The sequence below is a fragment of the Pristis pectinata genome, chromosome 2, assembly GCF_009764475.1.
Source record: "Pristis pectinata isolate sPriPec2 chromosome 2, sPriPec2.1.pri, whole genome shotgun sequence".
In the NCBI taxonomy this organism is placed as follows: Eukaryota; Metazoa; Chordata; class Chondrichthyes; order Rhinopristiformes; family Pristidae; genus Pristis; species Pristis pectinata.
This window is the reverse complement of record NC_067406.1, coordinates 80,547,663-80,570,465: the sequence shown is the minus strand read 5'-3', so window position 1 is coordinate 80,570,465 and position 22,803 is coordinate 80,547,663. Positions and strand designations below refer to the sequence as shown.

Here is a 22,803-nt window from a genome sequence, read left to right as displayed (position 1 = left end):
AGGCAATGTTCCAGCATCCCCTTAGCACTTGTCACCGAAGATAAACATCTACTCTTTTAACCCTTCCAGTCTCTAATGGATGTGCCTGAGAGGTAATTGATTGTATAACATTGTACAAAGTATGGGAAAGGTTCGTCATGAAGTGCTACTTTAAAACAAGCACTGTTCAAATAACTAAAAGGTTACTCTAGGATCAATATCATAAGAAATAAAAACAGAAAATGCTGGATACACTCGACAGGCCAGGCAGCATCTGTGGAAAGGAAAACATAATCAATGCTTCGGGTCAAAGACCCTTCGTCGGGACTGGATGGACACTTGATGGAGAAATAGCGATGTTAATCCTGTTACTTTCATCAGATCACCTGGCACACCACTAAGTACTTTTAATGTGTTTCCATTTCACACTTTTAGCGCGCGGTAGCTTTGAGAGATGAACACAAATAGCCTGGTGGAAGTACATTGCTGGGCAATTCTGGCCAGAATCTGACCACCCGGCTGTTTCAAGCAATTTATGATTTCGTTGCTGGAAATGGTAGTGTTGCAGATTTACCAACATACGTTCCATCGACAAGCAAAAACCCATTCCGGAGTAAAATGCGGCAGTAAAAACGCCATAACAACAGAATGTTGATTGGTTGAAGGATTCCTGTCTTCCTTTCAATCATTTTGCATGGACTCGGCAAACAGGGATTTTTGGAATTGCAACGACTTTCTTCCCCTCTCAGGCTACCGTAGCGAGGAGAGCGGAGCGAGTGATTGGAGAATGATTGACAGAGGGATTCTCCAACAGGCTCCCTCTGGCGCTTCCCTGGGCGCCCGGGCTCGTTTGCAGGGCGGTTACTAGGCAAGCGGTTTCCTGGACACGGCGGCGTCCGTGCAAAAGCAGGGGCATGGCTGTTATTGGAAAAAACTAACCGCAATGTAAGTACGTTAACTCAGATCCAGTGCCCCAGCTCTTCTGCAGTCTGCGGTGGTTTTTTTTAGTGTTCTTCATTAGTGGGCAGGTATCCATCCAGCTTTTATTACAAGGTGCCAACTGAGCGTCCAGTCAGCTTTGTTTCCCCAAGAGTCCATCCCAAATCTTCAGTAGCAGTAGTATTTCTCTTCTAATCTCCAGCGGTGCTTAAGTCTTGTAGGTTTTGACCTTGTGTCCTATATTTCTTTGTTCATTGCGACTGAGGTCTTTCAGCCTTATCCACATCTTTTTGGTTACCCGCGCTATTAACTCCTGTAGCTTGGAGCATCTTGCGAAGCCAGTTGAGGTAGATCACTGATTTACCGGCCTTATCTAAATGCATGTTGGTTTTGAAAACCCGTTTTCTTTTTTTGTTTGCAAACACACAGTATTTTCATTCAAGCATTTCCTCCTAAGAAGTATAGAACCATGCTGGCCATTGCAAATTTTAACGGAATATTTCAAAAATGTAACAATTGCAACAGTGATAATTTGTGTCTTTGTAGTGGCTTTAACTTGACGGAACTTTGCTAAAGCGTCAGCCGGAAAAGATCTAACTCTGAAATTGGACGAATCAGCAAAAGTTGGGTTAAAGAGGAAAAAATGTTTTGAAGGAATATCATAAGACTAAGAGGTAGAGAGTTAAGGAATGGAGCAACAATCTGCTGGAGGAACTCAGCAGGTCGAGCAGCATCTGTGGGTGTGGGAGGAAAGGAATTGTCGACGTTTTGGGTCAAAACCTGCATCACTCCTGGGGTAATGTAGGGTTTTGACCTGAAATGTCAACAATTCCCTTCTCCCCAACAGACGCTGCTCGACCCAATGAGTTCCTCCAGTAGATTGTTTGTTGCTCTGTATATTAGGATGTTGGTAGTAGCTGCAATTAAAGTTGAGAATGTGCAAAAGGCCAAAATTAGAGGAGTAAGTTGTCTTAGACCTTTGGAGGACTGGAAGAGCGATGACAGATAAGAAACGGTGATGGAATTGAAAACAAGAATGAAAAAAAATATGAAATGAAGCTAGTGCTCAAACTGGGGATGATATAGGTTGGTGTGCTTAAGCTTATGTGGATGGCTGGGTCTGGCCATGAGTACCTAGGAGCAGTCATGTCTGGAAATTACAAGAGAGATAGTTGAGGGTTTCAGTAACAGGTGAGCAAGGCCGAACATTTAGGATGTGGAGGGAAAGCAGACTACCTGGCCCTTGAAGCTTGCTATGCCAGTCATCAGGTTCATGGTGGTTGTTCTCCCTCGGCTCTATTTTCTTATGCCATCCCCACAATCATTGATTCCCTTAACATCCAGAAGCCAGTTGATCTCAGTTTTGAATGAATTCAATGACTGAGCCTCTTCAGGTCTTCGGAGCAAAGACTTCCCAAGATTCTCAAACCCTCTGAAAGAATTGCTCTTCATCTCGGTCATAAATGGCCGACCCTCTGAGACTGTTATTCCCGACTTCTGGACTCCTCAGTCGGGAAGTATCCTTCCCCATGGTGCCCTGTAAGAATTTCGTGAGTTTCAATAAGGCTGCTCCTCTTCTAAATTCTAGGGAATACAGGCCCAGCCCGCTCAATCATTCCTCATCCAGCAAAGCCACCAATCTGATGGGTTTGCAACCAGTAAAATGCCCTTGCTATCCGCTGACTTGCTATCTCTTGATCTTTGTACTCAGAAAGTCAGCTATGCATTAGTATGGATGTTGGTAATACATGGTAATACATTCCTCCAGAGCCCTCCCCTCTGGTGTCCAGTGAATCCTGTTTGTCATGAGACAGATTGCACTACTTGCAGCACAAGTAGTGAAACATTGGTAGTCGGTGTGTGGCTGGAGCCAGGGTTGGGATTGGGAACATCAGGAGTTAGGAATATGAACTGGCTAAATGACGGGAGCTGAGGTCCGCAGTGTGAGCCAAGTATGCAACCAGAGCCCAGGGTCAGGAATGGGGAGGGGGATGCTGGAGCTGGGGTCTGGAGTACTTGTATGTTTCAGCTTCTTTTGACAAGCCGAAACCTACTTGCTGAAACTTGCATCAAAGTTATTGTGTCCATGGAGGGGTTGAAGACCACATGTCATTGCCAGCAACCTTAGAGATATTCACATTTTTTATGTTATCTGCAGGAAGTCTGTGCTCCATCCCTTGTGAATAACAAGTACTTAGTATATATCCCATTATTAAGTAAGGAGATCAAAACTGAGGCAGTGGCAGAACCATGTGATGTTCTGGGAGTGGAAATAATTGTGGGTAGGAGGTTGAGATTAAACATGACCCCAAGTTGCAAACACTGTAGTTCAGTTACATATGGTTGCCAGTGAGAGGGATTGAACAGATGCTTAGGAACAGAATTTGTGGTGGGGACTGTGACCCCTTTAGCTTTTCCTATACTTCTCATCCTATTGTCCTTGCACCGTCAGACATTTTAGAGGCAATGGAAAGGGAGAGCAATGAAACCCATCACAGCCATGCTGAAACTAATGTTGTATTTTTAGGTGATGATGCGAAAGGGCAGCATGTAGATGAAAATTAGGAGGGGCTCACATATATTCTTTGTGGGGTGCCAAAGCTAACACTGCTGATGTGGGAAGAGAATTTATTTCATGTGATTCTCTTGCTGCAAATAGAAAGACATGAATGAACCCTTCCGAATTATAATGTAGTTCACATGTTTTCTTGCCTCTTGTGACATTTTGTAGATTTACCAATAGTTTATAATCTGATATATACAGACTCATTCTTGTAGTTAGATTTTAAAATGCTTCAATCTGATTTGCAGTCACGTTTGTCATCCTCTGCATTCTAGCACCAGCATTTGATGATTAATCTTTGAGTATGTTTCAAAATTTGTTTCATAATTTACTTTCTTTTCAAAAAAACTATTTCTGCATTGAATGAATTCATTTATAATACCTATTTTCTTTGCTGTTAGTTTTATCTATCCTTGTGTCACACTGCTTTGATGGTTATCCTTCAAGTATGTTGCAAAATTTATTTCATTAATAAAATCACGTGGAATCATTTGGTATGTAGAAGAAATATTTAGAATATTATATGTTGTTCTATTTTGGAGCATTTTCTTTTAGAAGTAGTCTTTGTATTAAACAGTAACTATCAGACTTTTAAACTCATCCTTATGCATGCTTAAACTCAGCCATATTTTTCCAACCCAAGTGTACACACACACACACACACACACACACACACACACACACACACACACACACACACACATACACACACACACGACTCTGTTAGTAAGCAGGCTGTATTGCATTCGGCAAGGTAATTTAATTTTTAAAGAGAAATAGGGTTCCATAACTTCTAGATAGATTCATTGGTTAGCTAATGGTAAAATCCAGCCACAACAGTAAATATTTATTTTGCAATAACTGTTCCACTAAATATATTTCTATTTAAAAAAAACACAATAGAATGCCCCATACTTCAAGGGATTCATTTAGTTGGTTATGTTAATGCTTAATATTGTGATTGCAGTTACAGTGTGGTTATTTTTGTTTGCAGATGCCAGAGGCTTCTGAATGGAATAAGTCATCTGTACTGCAAAATGCAAGTGGAACACAACAGATGTCATATAAATTAAGTTTGAAAATAAGTCCTGAAATGAAGTCTGTGTGAAAAACAAAGCTCTGATCAATTGGTTTAACTGAAGAAAATGGCCTCCACAGAGTAAGTGAAACAGTTTCACTTGCAGTTTTTTTTACAGAAACGTTACTCTTATTTACATAATGATGACAGATGTTTGTGCTGTTGATCACATTTTTTCCATGTTTGAACAGTCACGGGCTGTCTAATGGGTTCAGACTTACCAGGGATATAATTGTAATAGATACTAATTTATCTTTTTTAGATACATAACTAGTGTTTTTGTTGTTGTAGCTTGTAACATTGTGAATAACACAATGTAACTGCCACAAAGTTCTTAATATAGAAGACAGGTGCATCAAAAATATGGCACAACATAATAACTATCACCTCCGGAAAGCTGTTTAGTCAAGGTCTCATTTTGTACAGTTGCTTTTGTCTGTGGAAACATGATGTATCTGCCTTTCAAATTTATAACTTGTGTTCAATATCATCCTAGTTATGCTTCATTAACAAAAGACAATATTCATCCAATGCTTCTTTCAAATTGAAAAATAAAATGAAAGAAGAATGGTTTAAATGTAAGCAGTAGGAATAGGTATTAAATTAGATGAAAGGATATGGAAGATTTGGGAGAGCGAGATACAAAGTTCAAAACCAAGAGGGTTAAGAATATTTTGTGACCAAATTATTTGTACATCAGATTCTGATTTCATTAAAAGTGAAAAATAGCCTATAGTTTATGCTGCTTTACCTATACAAATTATGAAGTTTTTGTTAGGAGCCAGCAAAGCCCGCAAACAGCAACTTAGACGATAACAGTTTCCCCCATTCCGTCCTCCATTGGTTCACTAAGACTTCATTGTGCGAAGCGCAGTACCCAATCTTGCCACGGCTATTTCAACGGTATTTTTCTGACAACACAGGTTAGCAGGAATGAGGGAACATCACCACTGGCAAGTTCCCCTTCAAGTAACACCCCAATCTGGCTTGGAATTATGTCAGTGATCCACTGTTGCTGGGTCAACATTCCAGAATTACTTCCCTAATGGCATCTTCTCTACAAAGAACAAACAGTTATATAGTTAAAGCAGACAATGCTAGAAATGCTCAGCAGTTTAGGCAGCATCCATGAAGAGGGAAACTGGAGTTGGCATTTCAAGTCAGTGACCTTTTATCAGTTAGGTATTTGTGTGGCTTTCATCTTAAATTATTTCACTGTAATGACACTTTTCTCCTCTTTAACCTATACATTAGCCATTCGTTTTTAAAATAAGAGGAGTTTTTCTTTCTTAGACCAACACCATAAGGTGGGAAGGAGATTAGACTTTGTATTAGGTAGCTGAAGAGAAAGCCAATCCTGCCAAGGAGAATACAGAGAAAAGAAAGAAAAGCTGATTCTTGTTCAGTTTTTATTCAAAATAGTAAGAAAGCATCCTTCGCCTGGAATTGGAAAGTAAAATTGAAAAGACCTACATTCTGAAGTCACGTTACCTGGATGAAAAGAAAAGATCAAAAATAAGTAAGGATGGTCAAAAAAGAGTCGGGACGTGTGGCTAATTATTTTCCTATTTAGTACGGAGCTAAGCTGATCAGCTGATAAGTTAGATGGAACAGCAGCAGATGGAATTTAATTTTGATAAGTGTGAGGTGATACATTTTGATACGTCTAATGAGGGTAGGACATACGGCATGACTTGTAGGGCCCCAGAGAGTACCGAAAAATAGAAGGACCTTGGTGTATAAGCCCACAGATCCCTAGAGGTGGCAGCACAAGAGGCTGAGAAGGCATACAGGATGTTGGCCTTCATTAGCCAGAGAGTAGAATATAAAGGCAGGGAGGTTTTGGTACAAGTTTATAAAGCTTTGGTTATACCGCAGCTGAAGTATTGTGTGCAGTTCTGGTCACCTCAATATAGAAAGGACATGATTGGACTGGAGAGGGTGCAGAGGATATCCATCAGGATGTTGCCTGGAATGAAATGATTCTGTTATGAGGAGAGACTGCATAGGCCAGGTTTATTTTCCTTTGAGCAGAAGAGGTGGGCGGGGGGGGAGGGGCCTGATAGAGGAATACAAAATTATGAGGGGCATATATAGGATGGAGATGTCAAAAACCAGAGCATGCAGGTTTATGATAAAGAGGGGATCTGAGGATTTTATTTTCACTATGGGTGGTTGCAGTCCAGAACACAATACCTGAGAAGGTGGTGAAGGCAGGTATTCTCACAAGATTTATAAACTATCTGGAGTGCAGTGAATTGCCAAGGTACAGAAGGCTATGGACCATGTGTTTGTAAAAGGGATTGGAGTAAATGGGTACCTGGTGGTCAGCATGGACAAGTGGGGCCAAAAGGCCTGTTTCTGTGTTGAATGACTCCATGACTCTCTTAGTTGAAAGTGAGTTAAATATGTGGAATTTGTTTTGATTGTCAAAGCTGCTGTGCTCAGGGACCAACTGAAAGTGTTAAAGATACCTTTTTTTTACATGTACGTTATTCTGTTCCTTTCAGAAATCTTCGTGAGAAGATTAAAAATAAGCGAAAGGCACTGCAAGCATCTCTAACTGGGAACAGAGAAGTCAATGATACTTGGGTGAGCATATAAACATTTCTTTATTTTGAAGAAGCATGGTTTATGTCACAGAGTGGTGAGGTAGTGAAGTTCCAGAAATAATTGAGTTAATAGTCAGTGTGTGATCTTCATTAAAAGGCACTTCTCACCTGCAGTGAGACGTGTATTAGTGATAACTGTGCTGCTTCACAACTTGCCTCTTGCACAAGCCTTTCTTAATGTACATTTTGATGACACAAGATATGGGAGTATGTTGAGTGGGTGGGAGTGAAACTCTGCTTGAAAATTATCCCCCTGTCCCCCAAGCCCAGCCAAGCAGAACTGGTTGGCTGCATTGGCTCCGGCTGCATTGGCTCCAGGTGCATTAGCATTGATGGGAGATCAGGATTTGGAAAACCTCTTGGCTCAGTTCAGCATTAGCCTGTGCACTTTCTGGTAGAACCATTGGAGTGCCCTGGCTTACATTCCCCAATCTCAATCATTGTTCTCAATGCCACATTTTCCAAATCTGAAAAACAAATATTATTATATAGCTTGACATTCTGCAACAATTGGCTATGGGTAGAAGTCAGCTATAGGCAAAGCTCCTTTACAAATGCTGACACGAAAATGTAGGATTATAGTTACAAACTATAAAAAAACTCTTAATCCAAACACCAAACAAAGCAATCCCAACTCTTTCCCCCCACCCCAACCCACCCAAAATTGGATTTCTTGAGGACAACAGCAGGTTCCTGGATGTGGAGATGTTGAGTGGAGAGATTGTGACCATGTTGCAGGCAGTGTCTGTTTACTCCAAGGATATCTTTGGTAAACATTCACCATTTTGACATGCTAGGATTTGAATTATGACCTTTTGAAATTCTGGGCTGGCTCCAGCCTGTTGTTAAAAGGGATTAATTGAATGTTAAATGTTTTGAGAAATTTAACAGAAACGTCATGCAAAGTTTATTCTTAATTAGAAAAACCAATGTCTTTATAGTGTGAGAGTGTAAGGCACTTGCATTCCAATCTCCCTGCATTGAGTCATTTTCTTCTAAAAGGATGATACTATCCATCGAAAATATCAAGTTATGGAGGAATTTGGTTTTGCTCCATAAGTTCCAAAATTTTCAGCCTGCAGTTCTCCTGAAACCAAGCAGAGGCAGTCTAGAAAACTCTATCATCAAAATACTATTTGAAAAATGAACAGATGCGTAAGCATCAACTGAGGGAAGTCTGAAGCCAATTTGGGAGCATGCAATATTTTATAATAAATCTAGTCAAAAAGAAAAGGAAAGCTTACAAAAGGTACAGAGAGCTAGGTAGTGTTAGAGATCTGGAAGAGTATAAGGATAGCAGGAAGGAGCTTAAGAAGGAAATTAGGAAATTAGGAGAGCCAGAAGGGGACGTGAGAAGGCCTTGGCAGGCAGGATTAAGGAGAACCCCAAGGTATCCTACAAGTATGTGAAGAACAAGAGGATAAGATGCGAAAGAATAGGGCCTATCAAGTGCAGCAGTGGGAAAGTGTGTATGGATCCGGAAGAAATAGCGGAGGTACTTAATGAATACTTTACATCAGTATTCACTACGGAAAAAGATCTGGGTGATTGTAGTGAAGACTTGCAGCAGACTGAAAAGCTTGAGCACTTAGATATTAGGAAAGAGGAGGTGCTAGAACTTTTGGAAAGCATCAAGTTGGATAAGTCGCCGGGACTGGATGGGATGTACCCCAGGCTGCTGTGGCAGGCGAGGGAGGAGATTGTGGAGCCTCTGGCAATGATCTTTGCATCATCAATGGAGATGGGAGAGGTCCCAGAAGATTGGAGGGTTGCTGATGTTGTTCCCTTATTCAAGAAAGGGAGTAGAGATAGCTCAGGAAATTATTGACCAGTGAGTCTTACCTCAGTGGTTGGTAAACTGATGGAGAAGATCCTGAGAGGCAGGATTTATGAACGTTTGGAGAGGTATAATATGATAAGGAATAGTCAGCATGGCTTTGTCAAGGGCAGGTCCTGCCTTACAAGCCTGATTGAATTTTTTGAGGATGTGACTAAACACATCGATGAAGGGAGAGCAGTAGATGTAGTGTATATGGATTTCAGCAAGGCATTTGATAAGGTACCCCATGCAAGGTTTATTGAGAAAGTAAGGAGGCATGGGATCCAAGGGGACATTGCAATGTGGATCCAGAACTGGCTGGCCCACAGAAGGTAAAGAGTGGTTGTTGAAGGGTTGTATTCTGCGTGGAGATTGGTGACCAGTGGTGTACCTCAGGGATCTGTTCTGGGAGCCTTACTCTTTGTGATTTTTTATAAACGACCTGGATGAGGAAGTGGAGGGATGGGTTAGTAAGTTTGCAGATGACACAAAGATTGGATGTGTAGTGGATAGTATAGAGGGCTGTCAGAGGTTACAGCAGGACATAGATAGGATGCAAATTTGGGCTGAGAAGTGGCAGATGCAGTTCAACCCAGATAAGTGTGAAGTGGTTCATTTTGGTAGATCAAATATGATGGCAGAGTATAGTATTAATGGCAGTGTGGCGGATCAGAGGGATCTTGGGGTCCGAGTCCATAGGACACTCAAAGCAGTTGCACAGGTTGACTCTGTGGTTAAGAAGGCATATGGTGTATTGTCCTTCATCAATCAGGGAATTGAATTTAGGAGCCGAGAGGTATTGTTGCAGCTATATAGGACCCTGGTCAGACCCCACTTGGAGTACTGTGCTCAGTTCTGGTCACCTCACTACAGGAAGGATGTAGAAGCCATAGAAAGGGTGCAGAGGAGATTTACAAGGATGCTGCCTGGAATGCGGAGCATGCCTTCTGAAAGCAGGTTGAGGGAACTCGGCTTTTTCTCCTTGGAGTGACGGAGGTTGAGGGGGGACCTGATAGAGCTATATAAGATGATGAGAGACATTGATCGGGTAGATAGAGGCTTTTCCCCAGGGCTGAAATGGTTGCCACAAGAGGACACAGGTTTAAGGTGCTGGGGAGTAGGTATATAGGAGATGTCAGGGGTTAGTTTTTTTACTCAGAGAGTGGTGAGTGAGTGGAAAGGGCTGCCGGCAATGGTGGTGGAGGCGGATATGATAGGGTCTTTTAAGAAAGTTTTGAATAGGTACATGGAGCCAAGAAACCTATAAGCCCTCTATTTTTCTTGGCTCCATGTACCTAGTAATTTCTAAGGTAGGGACATGCTCGGCACAGCTTTGTGAGCCAAAGGGCCTGAATTGTGCTGTAGGTTTTCTATGTTTCTAATTCTTTAGACCAATAACCAAAAAAAAATAGATTTAAAGAACCAGACAAGAGACAGGCATTTTATTTTTGTTATCTTGAATGCATTGCTTGAAGTGGAACCAGCATTAATAATAATTTGATGAAGAGAGCAAAACACATGTCTGTAATCATAGCTCAGCAACTATTTCTCCATCTAGAACACCACTGTGTTCCTATACTTTCAGATTCCACATGCCATATCGTTGAGAACACTCCTACAAAAGCATAGGGAAGTCTATATAAATTGGTGCATCAAAACTCAGTTTACTGATGTATTCCGTATTTTCTTTAGTATCCAGCACATTAGATGCACATGACAGATTCCCTTCATGAGGAACTCCAAATAATGCATGCTGAGATATTATTATACTCATTGGTAGGTTTCCACTATAAGCCTTGTTAAGTGTACTTGAGCATTAATGTGGAATCCATACTTTTCCTGATGGAGAAATATCTCCAGTCAACAAGGCAAAGAATTCTTAAGTTATGGGTACATAATAATTTATGAAGAAAATAATACATACCTATATTTTTAATTGCTAGGGATTGGTTTCTGCAGAAATGGAAAATGGTACAAGAAATGAAAATGCTACTGTTGTGGAGGTTTGTAACTCTCACTGTATGATGTTTCCTAAAACATTAAAGGTATCAAAAAAAGATTTTCCCTGCTCCTATACTATCAGTTGTCAGTTTGTTTCTGTTATTTGCAAATATGTGTTGCACATTTTCTTCCTAACTGGTATATGATGACCTGTGAGTCTGTCACAGTCTCTGTGTTAATGTTTTGTTAAAGATTTAAAATTCTGCTCTGATTTCCTGGAGTGACTGTCCATCTTGCGATCTAAACAAAAAAAATACGTTGCACGTATTCACATCATTGGGCTTATTAAATAAGAGATGGATGCACAAGATAAATTCCCAAATGATATATATTGTTAATATAAGAAGAAACAACGTTTACCATAGAGAATATATTTTGTTTCATCTGATGTCCTATGCACATAACCTCAGCTATGATTTAAAAATGTTTGAGCAAAAATACTGCAGATGCTGGAGTCATAGAGCCATACAGCACAGAAACAGCCCTTCAGCCCATTTGGTCCATGCTGACTAAGTTGTCTATCTGAGCTAGTCCCATTTGCCCGCGTTTGACCCATATTCCTCTTAATCCTTTCCTATCCATGCACCTGTCCAAGTGTCTTTTAAATGTTGTTAATATACAGTAGCATGCAAAAGTTTGGGCACCCCTGGTCAAAATTTCTGTTACTGTGAATAGCTAAGCGAGTAAAAGATGACCTGATTTCCAAAAGGCATAAGGTTAAAGATGACATTTTTTAAAATATTTTAAGCAAGATTACTTTTTCATTTCTATCTTTTACAGTTTCAAAATAACAAAAAAGGAAGAGGGCCCGAAGCAAAAGTTTGGGCACCCTGCATGGTCAGTACTTAGTAACAGCCCCCTTTGGCAATATCACAGCTTGTAAATGCTTTCTGTACCCAGCTAAGAGTCTTTCAATTCTTGTTTGGGGGATTTTCGCCCATTCTTCCTTGCAAAAGGCTTCTAGTTCTGTGAGATTCTTAGGCTGTCTTGCATGCACTGCTCTTTTGAGGTCTATCCACAGATTTTCAATGATGTTTAGGTCAGGAGACTATGAGGACCATGCCAAAACCTTCAGCTTGTGCCTCCTGAGGTACATTGTGGATTTTGAGTTGTGTTTAGGATCATTATCCTATTGTAGAAGCCATCCTCTTTTCATCTTCAGCTGTTTTACAGATGGTGTGATGTTTGCTTCCAGAATTTGCTGGTATTTAATTGAATTCATTCTTCCCTCTACCAGTGAAATGTTCCCCTTGCCACTGGCTGCAACACAAGCCCAAAGCATGATTGATCTAGCCCCATGCTTAACAGTTGGAGAGGTGTTCTTTTCATGAAATTCTGCACCCTTTTTTCTCCAAACATACCTTTGCTCATTGCGGCCAAAAAGTTCTATTTTAACTTCATCAGTCCACAGGACTCGTTTCCAAAATGCATCAGGCTTGTTTAGATGTTCCTTTGCAAGCTTCTGACGCTGAATTTTGTGGTGAGGACGCAGGAAAGGTTTTCTGATGACTCTTCCATATTTGTGCAGGTGTCGCTGCACAGTAGAACAGTGCATCACCACTCCAGAGTCTGCTAAATTTTCCTGAAGGTCTCTTGCAGTCAAATGGGGTTTTGATTTGCCTTTCTAGCAATCCTACATGCAGTTCTCTCAGAAAGTTTTCTTGGTCTTCTAGACCTCAACTTGACCTCCACCGTTCCTGTTAACTGCCATTTCTTATTACATTACGAACTGAGGAAACGGCTACCTGAAAACGTTTTGCTATCTTCTTATAGCCTTCTCCTGCTTTGTGGGCATCATTTATTTTAATTTTCAGAGTGCTAGGCAGCTGCTTAGAGGAGCCCATGGCTGCTGATTGTTGGGACAAGGTTTGAGGAGTCAGGGTATTGTATGTCTGCATACAAACAGAAACTGAAACAGGAGGATCCGGTTTGGAGAGTCGTGCAGTGCTGGTCCAAGGAAACAGATGAGGTTCTATGTGACTACTTTGAGGCAGTGGACTGGACCATGTTCAAAGACTCAGCTGCCAGCCTTGATGAGTATGCCACCACCATCACAGACTTTATCAGCAAGTGTGTGGAGGACTGTGTGCCAAAGAGGACAATACAGGTGTTCCCTAACAGGAAGCCATGGATGAACCGGGAGATCCACTCCCTACTAAAGGAGAGGACTGCTGCACACAAATCTGGTAATCCTGATCTGTACAAGAAAGCGAGGTATGACCTTCGTAAAGCTATAAGGGATGCCAAGAGGCAATACCAACTCAAAATAGAGTCCCTGACCAGCGGCCAGTTATGGCAGGGCTTACATGCCATAACAGGCTACAAGACGAAGTCAGGCTGCATAGCTAACAACAGCACATCCCTTCCTGATGAACTTAATGCATTCTGTGCACGTTTTGAACAAAAAGGAAGTGGATTGTCACCATCCACTCTGACACCCACCAACACAGCTGAACCTGTGATCACAGTGGAGGACGTCAGATCAGTCTTCCGAAGAGTGAACATGAGGAAAGCACCTGGCCCAGACGGTGTCCCGGGCCACATGCTCAGATCTTGTGCTGATCAGCTGGCAGAAGTATTTGCGGACATATTCAACCTCTCCCTGCTTCAATCTCAGGTTCCCTCCTGTTTTAAGAAGACCACTATCATCCCAGTACCAAAGAAAAGCAAGGTAACATGCCTCAATGACTACCGACCAGTGGATCTGACATCCACCGTCATGAAGTGCTTTGAGAGGTTGGTCATGGCACGCATCAACTCCAGCCCCCAAGACAACCTGGACCCATTGCAATTCGCCTATCGCCGAAACAGGTCTACAGCGGATGCCATCTCCCTGGCCCTTCACTCAGCTCTGGAGCATCTGGACAGTAAAGACACTTACGTTAGACTATTGTTTATTGACTACAGCTCTGCCTTCAATACAATAATACCAAGCAAGCTTGTCACCAAACTCCGAGACCTAGTACTCAACATCTCCCTCTGTAACTGGATCCTTGACTTTCTAACAAACAGACTGCAATCAGTGAGGGTAGGCAGTAATTCCTCTGGCACGATTATTCTAAACACTGGTGCACCTCAAGGCTGCATCCTCAGCCCTCTACTCTACTCCCTATACACTCATGACTGTGTGGCCAGATTCTGCTCTAACTCCTGTCACGAACCAGCAACAAAAGAAACACACTAAGCATGATTCAGTGTTAAAAACTATTTTATTAATCACTACTTATGATAATACAAAAAATAGAAGTAAAAATGTTAGTATGTTAGAATTCAAAAATGTTAAACCTTGAACATTAACCCCAAAACTAAACACTTTGTGTGTGTGTGTGTGTGTGTGACAAAGTCCCAAACTCCAAGTTCAGGAATGGTTCTTAAAGTTCAGTTCTGCAAGCCATAAGGTGAAACATGAGCAAAGGCTTCTTCAACAACCACCGTTGTCTGAAGATAAGACGTAGATGTAGAGAACATAGAGAAAGTAAATACGAAATCCAAATGTTCCACGATGGAACCCAAGCGACACTTCAGTGTTTACTCAGTAGTGACTTCCTCACCCCGAAAAGCATCCGAATCGTGGTCGTCCACACACAAATACCTGTTTCCTTCTACAGGTCAGCAACAAAGTGAATTCCACCAGATTACTTCCAACTTCCATACATGGATTTCAGTGGCAGACACAATTATTGTTTCTCATCCATCGATAGAGAAAACTAGCAGACTGGTGTGTCTCTCCCTCTCTCCCTCTCTCCCTCTCTCCCTCTCTCCCTCTCTCCCTCTCTCCCTCTCTCCCTCTCTCCCTCTCTCCCTCTCTCCCTCTCTCCCTCTCTCCCTCTCTCCCTCTCTCCCTCTCTCCCTCTCTCCCTCTCTCCCTCTCTCCCTCTCTCCCTCTCTCCCTCTCTCCCTCTCTCCCTCTCTCCCTCTCTCCCTCTCTCCCTCTCTCCCTCTTCAACAACGTCATTACATCCTTTATGTTCTATTGACGTAAGCACGCCACGCACACGCACACACGCACACGCACACGCACACACTCTATCTTGAAGGGACATTCACTGAGTCCGTAACACTCCATCTACAAGTTTGCAGACGATACCACCGTTGTAGGCCGTATCTCAAACAGTGATGAGTCAGAGTACAAGAACGAGACAGAGAGCTTAGTGGAATGGTGTCATGACAACAACCTTTCCCTCAATGTCAACAAAACTAAAGAGCTGGTCATTGACTTCAGGAAAGGGGGCGGTGTACATGCATCTGTCTACATCAATGGTGCTGAGGTTGAGAGGGTTGACAGCTTCAAGTTCCTGGGAGTGAACATCACCAACAACCTGTCCTGGACAAACCACATGGATGCCATGGCCAAGAAAGCTCACCAGCACCTCTACTTCCTCAGGAGGCTAAAGAAATATGCTTTGTCCCCTTTGACTCTCACCAACTTTTACCGATGCACCATAGAAAGCATCCTATCAGGATGTATCACGGCTTGGTATGGCAACTGCTCTGCCCAAGACCGCAAGAAGCTGCAGAGAGTTGCGGACACAGCCCAGCGCATTAAGGACACCAGTCTCCCCTCCTTGGACTCTGTCTTTACCTCTCGTTGTCTTGGTGTAGCAGCCAGCATAATCAAAGACCCCACCCACCCGGGACATTCTCTCTTCTCTCCTCTTCCATCGGGTAGAAGATACAGGAGCCTGAGGGCACGTACAAGGACAGCTTCTACCCCACAGTGATAAGACTATTGAACAGTTCCCTTATACAATGAGATGGACTATGACCTATGACCTCATGATCTACATTGTTGTGACCTTGCACCTTATTGCACTGCACTTTCTCTGTAGCTGTGACACTTTACTCTGTACTGTTATTGTTTTTTTTACCTGTTCTACATCAATGCACTCTGTACTGACTCAATGTAACTGCACTGTGTAATGAATTGACCTGTAAGATCGGTTTGTAAGACAAGTTTTTCACTGTACCTCGGTACAAGTGACAATAATAAACCAATACCAAAGCTTTGAAATTTGCATCACCTGGCCTTTCCATACTATGACTGTGAACAAGCCATCGCCCTAACAAGCTAATGAAGGTCTGAGACCTTGGTAAAAGTTATCTGAGAGCTCAAATCTCTCGGGGTGCCCAAACTTTTGCATGGTGCTCCTTTCATTTTTTTCACTCTAAAATTGTACAAAACAAAAATAGTACACTAATCTTGCTTAAAACGTTGAAAAGAATGTTTCATCTTTAACTTTATGACTTTTGGAGATCAGTTCATCTTCTACTCACTTAACTATTCATAGTAACAGAAATTTTGACCAGGGGTGCCCAAACTTTTGCATGCCACTGTACATGCCTCAGCCATTTCCTCTGGCAGCTCATTACATTTACGAACCACCCTCTATCCCTATTAAATCTCTCCCCCCTCACCTTAAACCGATGTCTTCTAATTCCTGATTCCACAACCCTGGGAAAAAGACTATGTGAATTCACCCTATCTATGCCCTTCATGACTTTATACACATCTATAAGATCACCTTTCATTTTCCTACATCCAGAGCAGTGGATTGCTGGGGACAAGGGCTACTCCCTGTTACCCAGTTCTTAACTCTGATGCATATCCTACCATGCTGAGCACCAATATAACAAAACCATATGCCAGAATTGTGGAAAGCACCATCTGTTTTCTGAAAATTCTCTGTCTGCATCACTCCTGGGCCGCCCTGGAGTATATGCCCAGCTGGTGCAGAAATTATGCACAATATAGCTACCTAAAGGCACAAGTGATGCCAAGAGAAAAGTATAATGCAGACTCAGAGCCTGAGGGGCATGAGAAACTGGCTGAAGAATGGTAGGACCAGGAGGATGAAGAAGGCAACCAGCAGAATTTTACCACTTCTTCCAGCAGAATGAAGGTGGGGTATATTGATGGCATAGGCAGTTTGGGACTCTGAAAGAGACACTGATCATAACACTCGAATGAATCCCTGATCCTGTTACGGACTAGGTTACTATTGGTGAATGTCCCTTTAAGATAGAGTAGCGTGTGTCTGTCTGTCTGTCGTGCTTACGTCAACAGAAGATAAGGACATAATGACGTTTTTGGAGCAGATAGAGTCAGTCAGAGAGGAGAAGAGAGAGAGAGAGCTAGTCTCTATCGATGGTTGAAAAATAATGACTGTGTCTGTCACTACAATCCACGTGTGGATTTTTGGAATAATCCGGTGGAGTCCACCTTGTCGTTAACCTGTAGAAGGAAACAGGTATTTGTGTGGACAGCCACGATTCGAGTGCCTTTCGGAGTGGCAGATACTTCGGAACAAAGCAGTGGAGTCCACTTTGTCGTTAACCTGTAGTGGGAAACAGGTATTTGTGTGGACGGCCATGATTCGAGTGCCTTTCGGGGTGGCAGATCCTTCGGAAGGAAGTGGTGGAGTAGTCACTGCTGAGTAAACACTGAGGTGTCGGATGGGTTCCAAAGTGGAACATTTGGATTTCATAATTACTCTCTATTTTCTCTCTACGTTTTGTCTTCAAGACAACGGTGGTTGTTGAAGAAGCCTTTGCTCACGTTTCACCTTATGGCTTGCTGAACTGAACTTTGAGAACTACTCCTTGACTTGGAGTTTGGGAATTTGCCACACGCACACTTCGAGTTTAGTTTTTGGGGTTAATGTTTAAGATCTAACATTTTTACTTCTAACATTCTAACATTTTTTACTTTTATTTTTCTTATTATCATAAGTAGTTATTAATAAAATAGTTTTAACACTTATACACAACTCGGTGTGTTTCTTTTGTTGCTGGTTCGTAACAATCCCTTTACTGAATTGGCAACCTACAGCTTTTTCCAGTGGTGGCAGATCAGCCTAACTGGCCTTATGAGGATGTGATGTTTGGTTAAATGGGGATTCTCGCATCTTACTGAAGCCACTTTCTACCAAGCTAATTGAGAATGATGTCCATCCATTTTCAATCAGCCAGACTCCAAGGGAAAACAACCATATAATTGATCTTTTTTCTTGAGTTGTTCTATTGTTAAGATGGTCTTCGGCCTAAAACATCCAAGGACTCACCCCGCTAAGGATCAAGAATGTAGGAGAGTTCATTAAGGACAGTGAATCTGGTGGAGCACTACAAAGATCCCCTCAATAGAGATACTGCCTTTGACATGAGTGACCTTGACCCAATTCAACATGTGCTCTTTGCTGTAATCTTGACATTATCCCAGCCCAACAAGACGTTGAAAAGCCTATGAAGTAGCTGAGATGCAATGAAACGTCTGGCAATGACAAAATCCCTGCAAAAACATGGTGAAGAAGTAATTCTGATGAGAATTCGTAATAGCATCTCCCTCATCTAAGAAGAAGAATGTATTCACAGGATCAAGGGCACTTTAATTGTACTTGTTTTCAAACAAGGATTCAAGTCCAATGATAAATACTTTGTAATGTTAAAAGGAAGCTTCATTTTTGTTTTTCCTTCATGTTAATCGAGTGTAGATCAAAACTGTATATAAAAGGGTATATACTGTATATAGAAGGATTTTATTTCTGAATTCCTTTAATTAGTTAAATAAAATCATTATACATAATTCTTAATTGATTAATTCTACCTCTTGTCTGAGTCTGCTGGACAAACCCAATTCATTTTTGCTTGTTTTAGTTGGAAAATTTGAAGGTCATTTCTTTGCTTTAAAGCTACTATTCCAAACACATTGTTCATGAAATGTTTTTAAAATCACCATATAACCCTGGCCTCATTACTTATGGTTTTCAGAAATAAATTATAAATGCAAAAAAAATTTTAAGGTTATATGTTGTAAATCACATGAGCGATTGTTCTAACAACTGTTCATAGAAGAATTTGTGGAAATTTGTGCTCATTTGGACACTTCTGAGCCCTATGCCTGATCACTAGTGTATATTGTGATTTTAAAATATCCCAGAACAGAGCCCTATGAGGCACCAGTACCCACTTTCAAACACTCCAAACTAGTTTTGGGTGGTAATTTTAACAGGTGGATGTGTGTGTGAGGTTGGATTGTGGAGAGCTGCTATGAAATACCAGAAAATCTGAATGTATCAGGAAACTGGTTTCACCTTGCTAACTGCTAAGGTTAACTGCACTTACATCAGGCTGTGCTTGAAGCCCCACACGAGAGGCTGCTCGCTCAATATGCTAATCTCTCGATAACAGTGAGGTTTTAATGGGTTTCCGATTTCCACTTTAGCTCCTCAGGTTCCAAGAACTTATCAATGAAAGCAGGGCAAGAACACAATTGAGGAGCTAGAAACCATGGCAAGGCAATGTGCCTTTCTTATCCACTTGTGCGAAACACTGCACATGTAGTATTTGTGTGATAGATTTTGGAGATGTTATACACTTTGGACATCTGTCATGTCATCCAGAGTGCTACTTACGCTCACTTGGACCTCTGATGAGGACAAAGATAATAACCAGCAACAGCAGAAGGTTCAGCAGCAAGAGCAGCACCAGCAAAAATATGCTGCTAATGGTTGCACTGCTCTGTTGGAGCTGCATAGAGATACAGCTGGTCTACAGTGAGAAAATAAGCTTCCTTGATGTGTTGGAATGCCAAGCTAGTTGCAGGCATTTAGCAGCCTCCTGAGACAGGACTTGGTAGCATACTTTATCATTCACTCTAAAAGTCATCATTGCTCTCAAATGTAATTTTGTCCCTGGATCCTTCCATGGCTTCACTAGATACTTGTAGGATCTTGCATTTTGGTTCCTGGCAAATCAGTAAGATGGGTAACTGAAATAAAAATCGAAAAGCAGAAATCTGCAGATGCTTGAAATCTGAAATAGAAACATAAAATGCTGGAAATACTCAACATGTCTGGTAGCATCTGTAGAGGGAGAAACAGTTAATGTTTCAGTTATTGACTTTTCATCAAAATTGAGAAATGTTTAAAAATTAAGCATGTTTTAAGTTGGCAGAAAAGGAGGAGGGCTGCAGTGAAAGAAGGGATGTCTGTGATAGAAGAGAGACCAAGAAAGACTGACTGGCACAACTGGTGGTGCTGGTTGAGAGTGGGTGGTGAAATCTTGTTGATGTGACTGATTTTTTTTTGCCAGACCCAACAATTACGTTAACATTGCATGAACCAGTCAGAATGAGAAGGTGAAATAAAAACCGAGGGTGCTGGAGATAATAAGCAGGACAGGACACATCTGTGGAGAGAGAAACAGAGTTAATTTTCAAGTCAGTGACCCTTTTTGAGAACCTTCATTTGTTTGGGTCATTGACCTGAAATGTTATCTCTTGTTTCTTCCTCCACAGATGCTGCCTGACCTGCTGAGTATCTCCAGCATTTTCTTTTTTTAATTCATATTTCCAGCACGTACAGTTTTTTTTGCATTTTCAGGATGAGCAGCTCTTGGGTTTGGAACTGGCACTGACTTCCCACAGAAGCAATATGTCATTGACTATGTATGTGTCATATAAGGTCACCTAGAATTAGTTGTCAATTATAAGAACTTTTACTCTATCTACTTAACACTGGTGTGCAAGATATTTCTGCACGTGTTATGATTCCCAGGCGGCTGTTGTGATGCTTTCATCCTGTGGCAATAAACGCCCTCAAGCATCTTTGGTTGCAGGTTACCAGCTAATTGCTACTTTTTCCTTCATTCCATAACTCTCTATTCTCCAAACATCTCTTGTGTGTGTTACTGCATATTAACCCCTCATCCATTACATTCATCATCTCAAGCTGCAGGGACCATGAGAATCACATGTAGATTTCAACATTTTGGGAAGTTTTTACCAGAGTCCTTCATATTGATGGAAATTACTCATTAACTATCCTCTGCAATTTTTTTAACATCTACTTAGTCATTATCCTCTTTCCTCAGGCCCTGGAACTCACATTGAACAATAGTCTTCGTATGTGGAATACTTAACATGCTTTATGGTAATAACGAGATTTTGCTTTTCTCCTTTATCTCTTGTTTTTTATTTGACGTTCCATGCAACGATATTTATTCTGTCTCAGCTATCTCACTCCCCATCTTTCTAATATTTACCCTTTCTAGCTTGGTGGCCTTTTTGTACTAACTTGGGATGAAAACTGGATGGATTCTTCAGTGAACAACCGTTGCCAGATTACTGTCCATGGACTGAAGACAAACATTTTCTCCCATATGTTTTCCTTAAGCTCACTCCAAATATTTTTTTTACTGCTATTAAATTGTGACTAACTTGGCTTTCTCCAGACACTAGTGAAAACTATATTTACATTGTCGTTTGTGCAGGTTATTCAGAATGAGGATGAACAGGTAGAGAACCTCAAACAGACCATGAAAGCCCAAAGACGGCGAAGAAAAAAGCCTGTAGGTTTTCCTATATGTGACTGTTTATGTCAGTTTTATTTCTAACTTAGTTTTTTTTTCTGTTAAGAAATCACCAGGTATTTTGTTGGGTCTGTTACTTGATTTTAAACAAACGTAAATCTTCTGGGATTACTTACAATTGCCTGCCAAAATTGTTGATAAGAGACTTGTAAAATTCTGCAGAAATATCTATAGGCCATCCCCAGGTAAAAAAAAGGGTTCTGTTTTTGTAGATGTCCATAAGTTGGAAAATACTCAAAAAAAAAATCATTCAATATGGTAATCATATCTCTCCGGTATTGCAATGAATGGCATCAAAATAACTTAAGATTGATGATAAAAAAAAGAACAACTAGAAGTGGAGAGAGAGAAGGGAAACTAGTTCTGCTGTTTGTAGGAATGAATGTGTATACATATGTCAGACTTTTGAATTTAATAATATTATGGGAGCTCATTCATCCGTATGGGTGTCCATAAGTCAGGGGTTCATAACCCAGGATGGCCTGTATATCTACTTACTTGATGTCCTTTTCATCAATTCAGATATAACCATCTTCTCACATTAATTCTGAGCATGTGGTTGATGCTCAGTGGGACACAATTATTGCCCAAACCTATTGGCCCTTGAGTGTTCAAGGAGGGATGATGCTTTTTCAATCAGGTTGGTGGGCTGCTGCTGGAGCAAGAGGGAAATATGCCCCGACCTCTAATTTGCCTGGTGCAGCATGAGGTACCCAAGAGCAGCCTGGTGGTGATTGATAATCTCCCTCCTTCCTCTCCATTCCACCTTGCCTTTTAGAGTTCTGTAAAATATCTTTGTAGCAATGTAACAAGGATTCGGTAAATTAGATGGGAAAATACTTTTTCCTCACTAAGGATATTGTTTATTTTTTATGTTGTTGGTACAAAGCTACATCAGCTCTTTTACAACAATATTGAGACCTTCAAGCAGTTAATGCCAATTATCCCCCTTTGAATTCACATTTTTCATGTGGTATTTACACCTAGTTCCTACTAAAGCATAAGCTTTTCTTTTAAGTAGCGTTTTTCCAATCTGGAAAATATTTGGGGAAACTATTGGCACTAACTCATATTCTTATTCATAGCTTATGGATGACATTGATATAAATCGTGAAGAATCTACGCATGACGGCACCAAAATCACTCGTCGTCAGAGATGTGAGTTGTCATTAACAACATGTAATTATTGCTGCATGTTACCTTTTGTTTTAATGTATGATTTCCAGCTGTAAGTAGCACTAATTAATTTGCCTCCCAACTTCAAAAATTAATAGAATGATTGACACCCTAATAAAACAGTCATTTGCCATGTTCTGGCGTTCTTGACATCAGAATACTGGTGCAGATTGTGTTGATTCCAGCATCTGGCTCACATTTGCCTCCTACAGGATGACTACAGTTGCCCTTGACTTTGATCATAGAGGCCAGGCTTCCACAGCCATCTTGA

General features: G+C 41.2%; 1 protein-coding gene across 1 annotated transcript in view; it reads left to right on the top strand.

Moving 5' to 3' along the window:
• Positions 1-851: 851 nt before the first annotated feature.
• The window catches only part of LOC127583990 (coiled-coil and C2 domain-containing protein 2A-like), a 120,211-nt gene continuing 98,259 nt past the window's right edge, over positions 852-22,803 (top strand). Inside the window, 6 exon segments of the mRNA XM_052040469.1 lie at positions 852-924; positions 4,476-4,640; positions 7,070-7,151; positions 10,934-10,993; positions 21,258-21,335; positions 22,442-22,514. Coding sequence (XP_051896429.1) covers positions 4,627-4,640; positions 7,070-7,151; positions 10,934-10,993; positions 21,258-21,335; positions 22,442-22,514 — 307 coding nt within the window. The 5' untranslated portion in view covers positions 852-924; positions 4,476-4,626.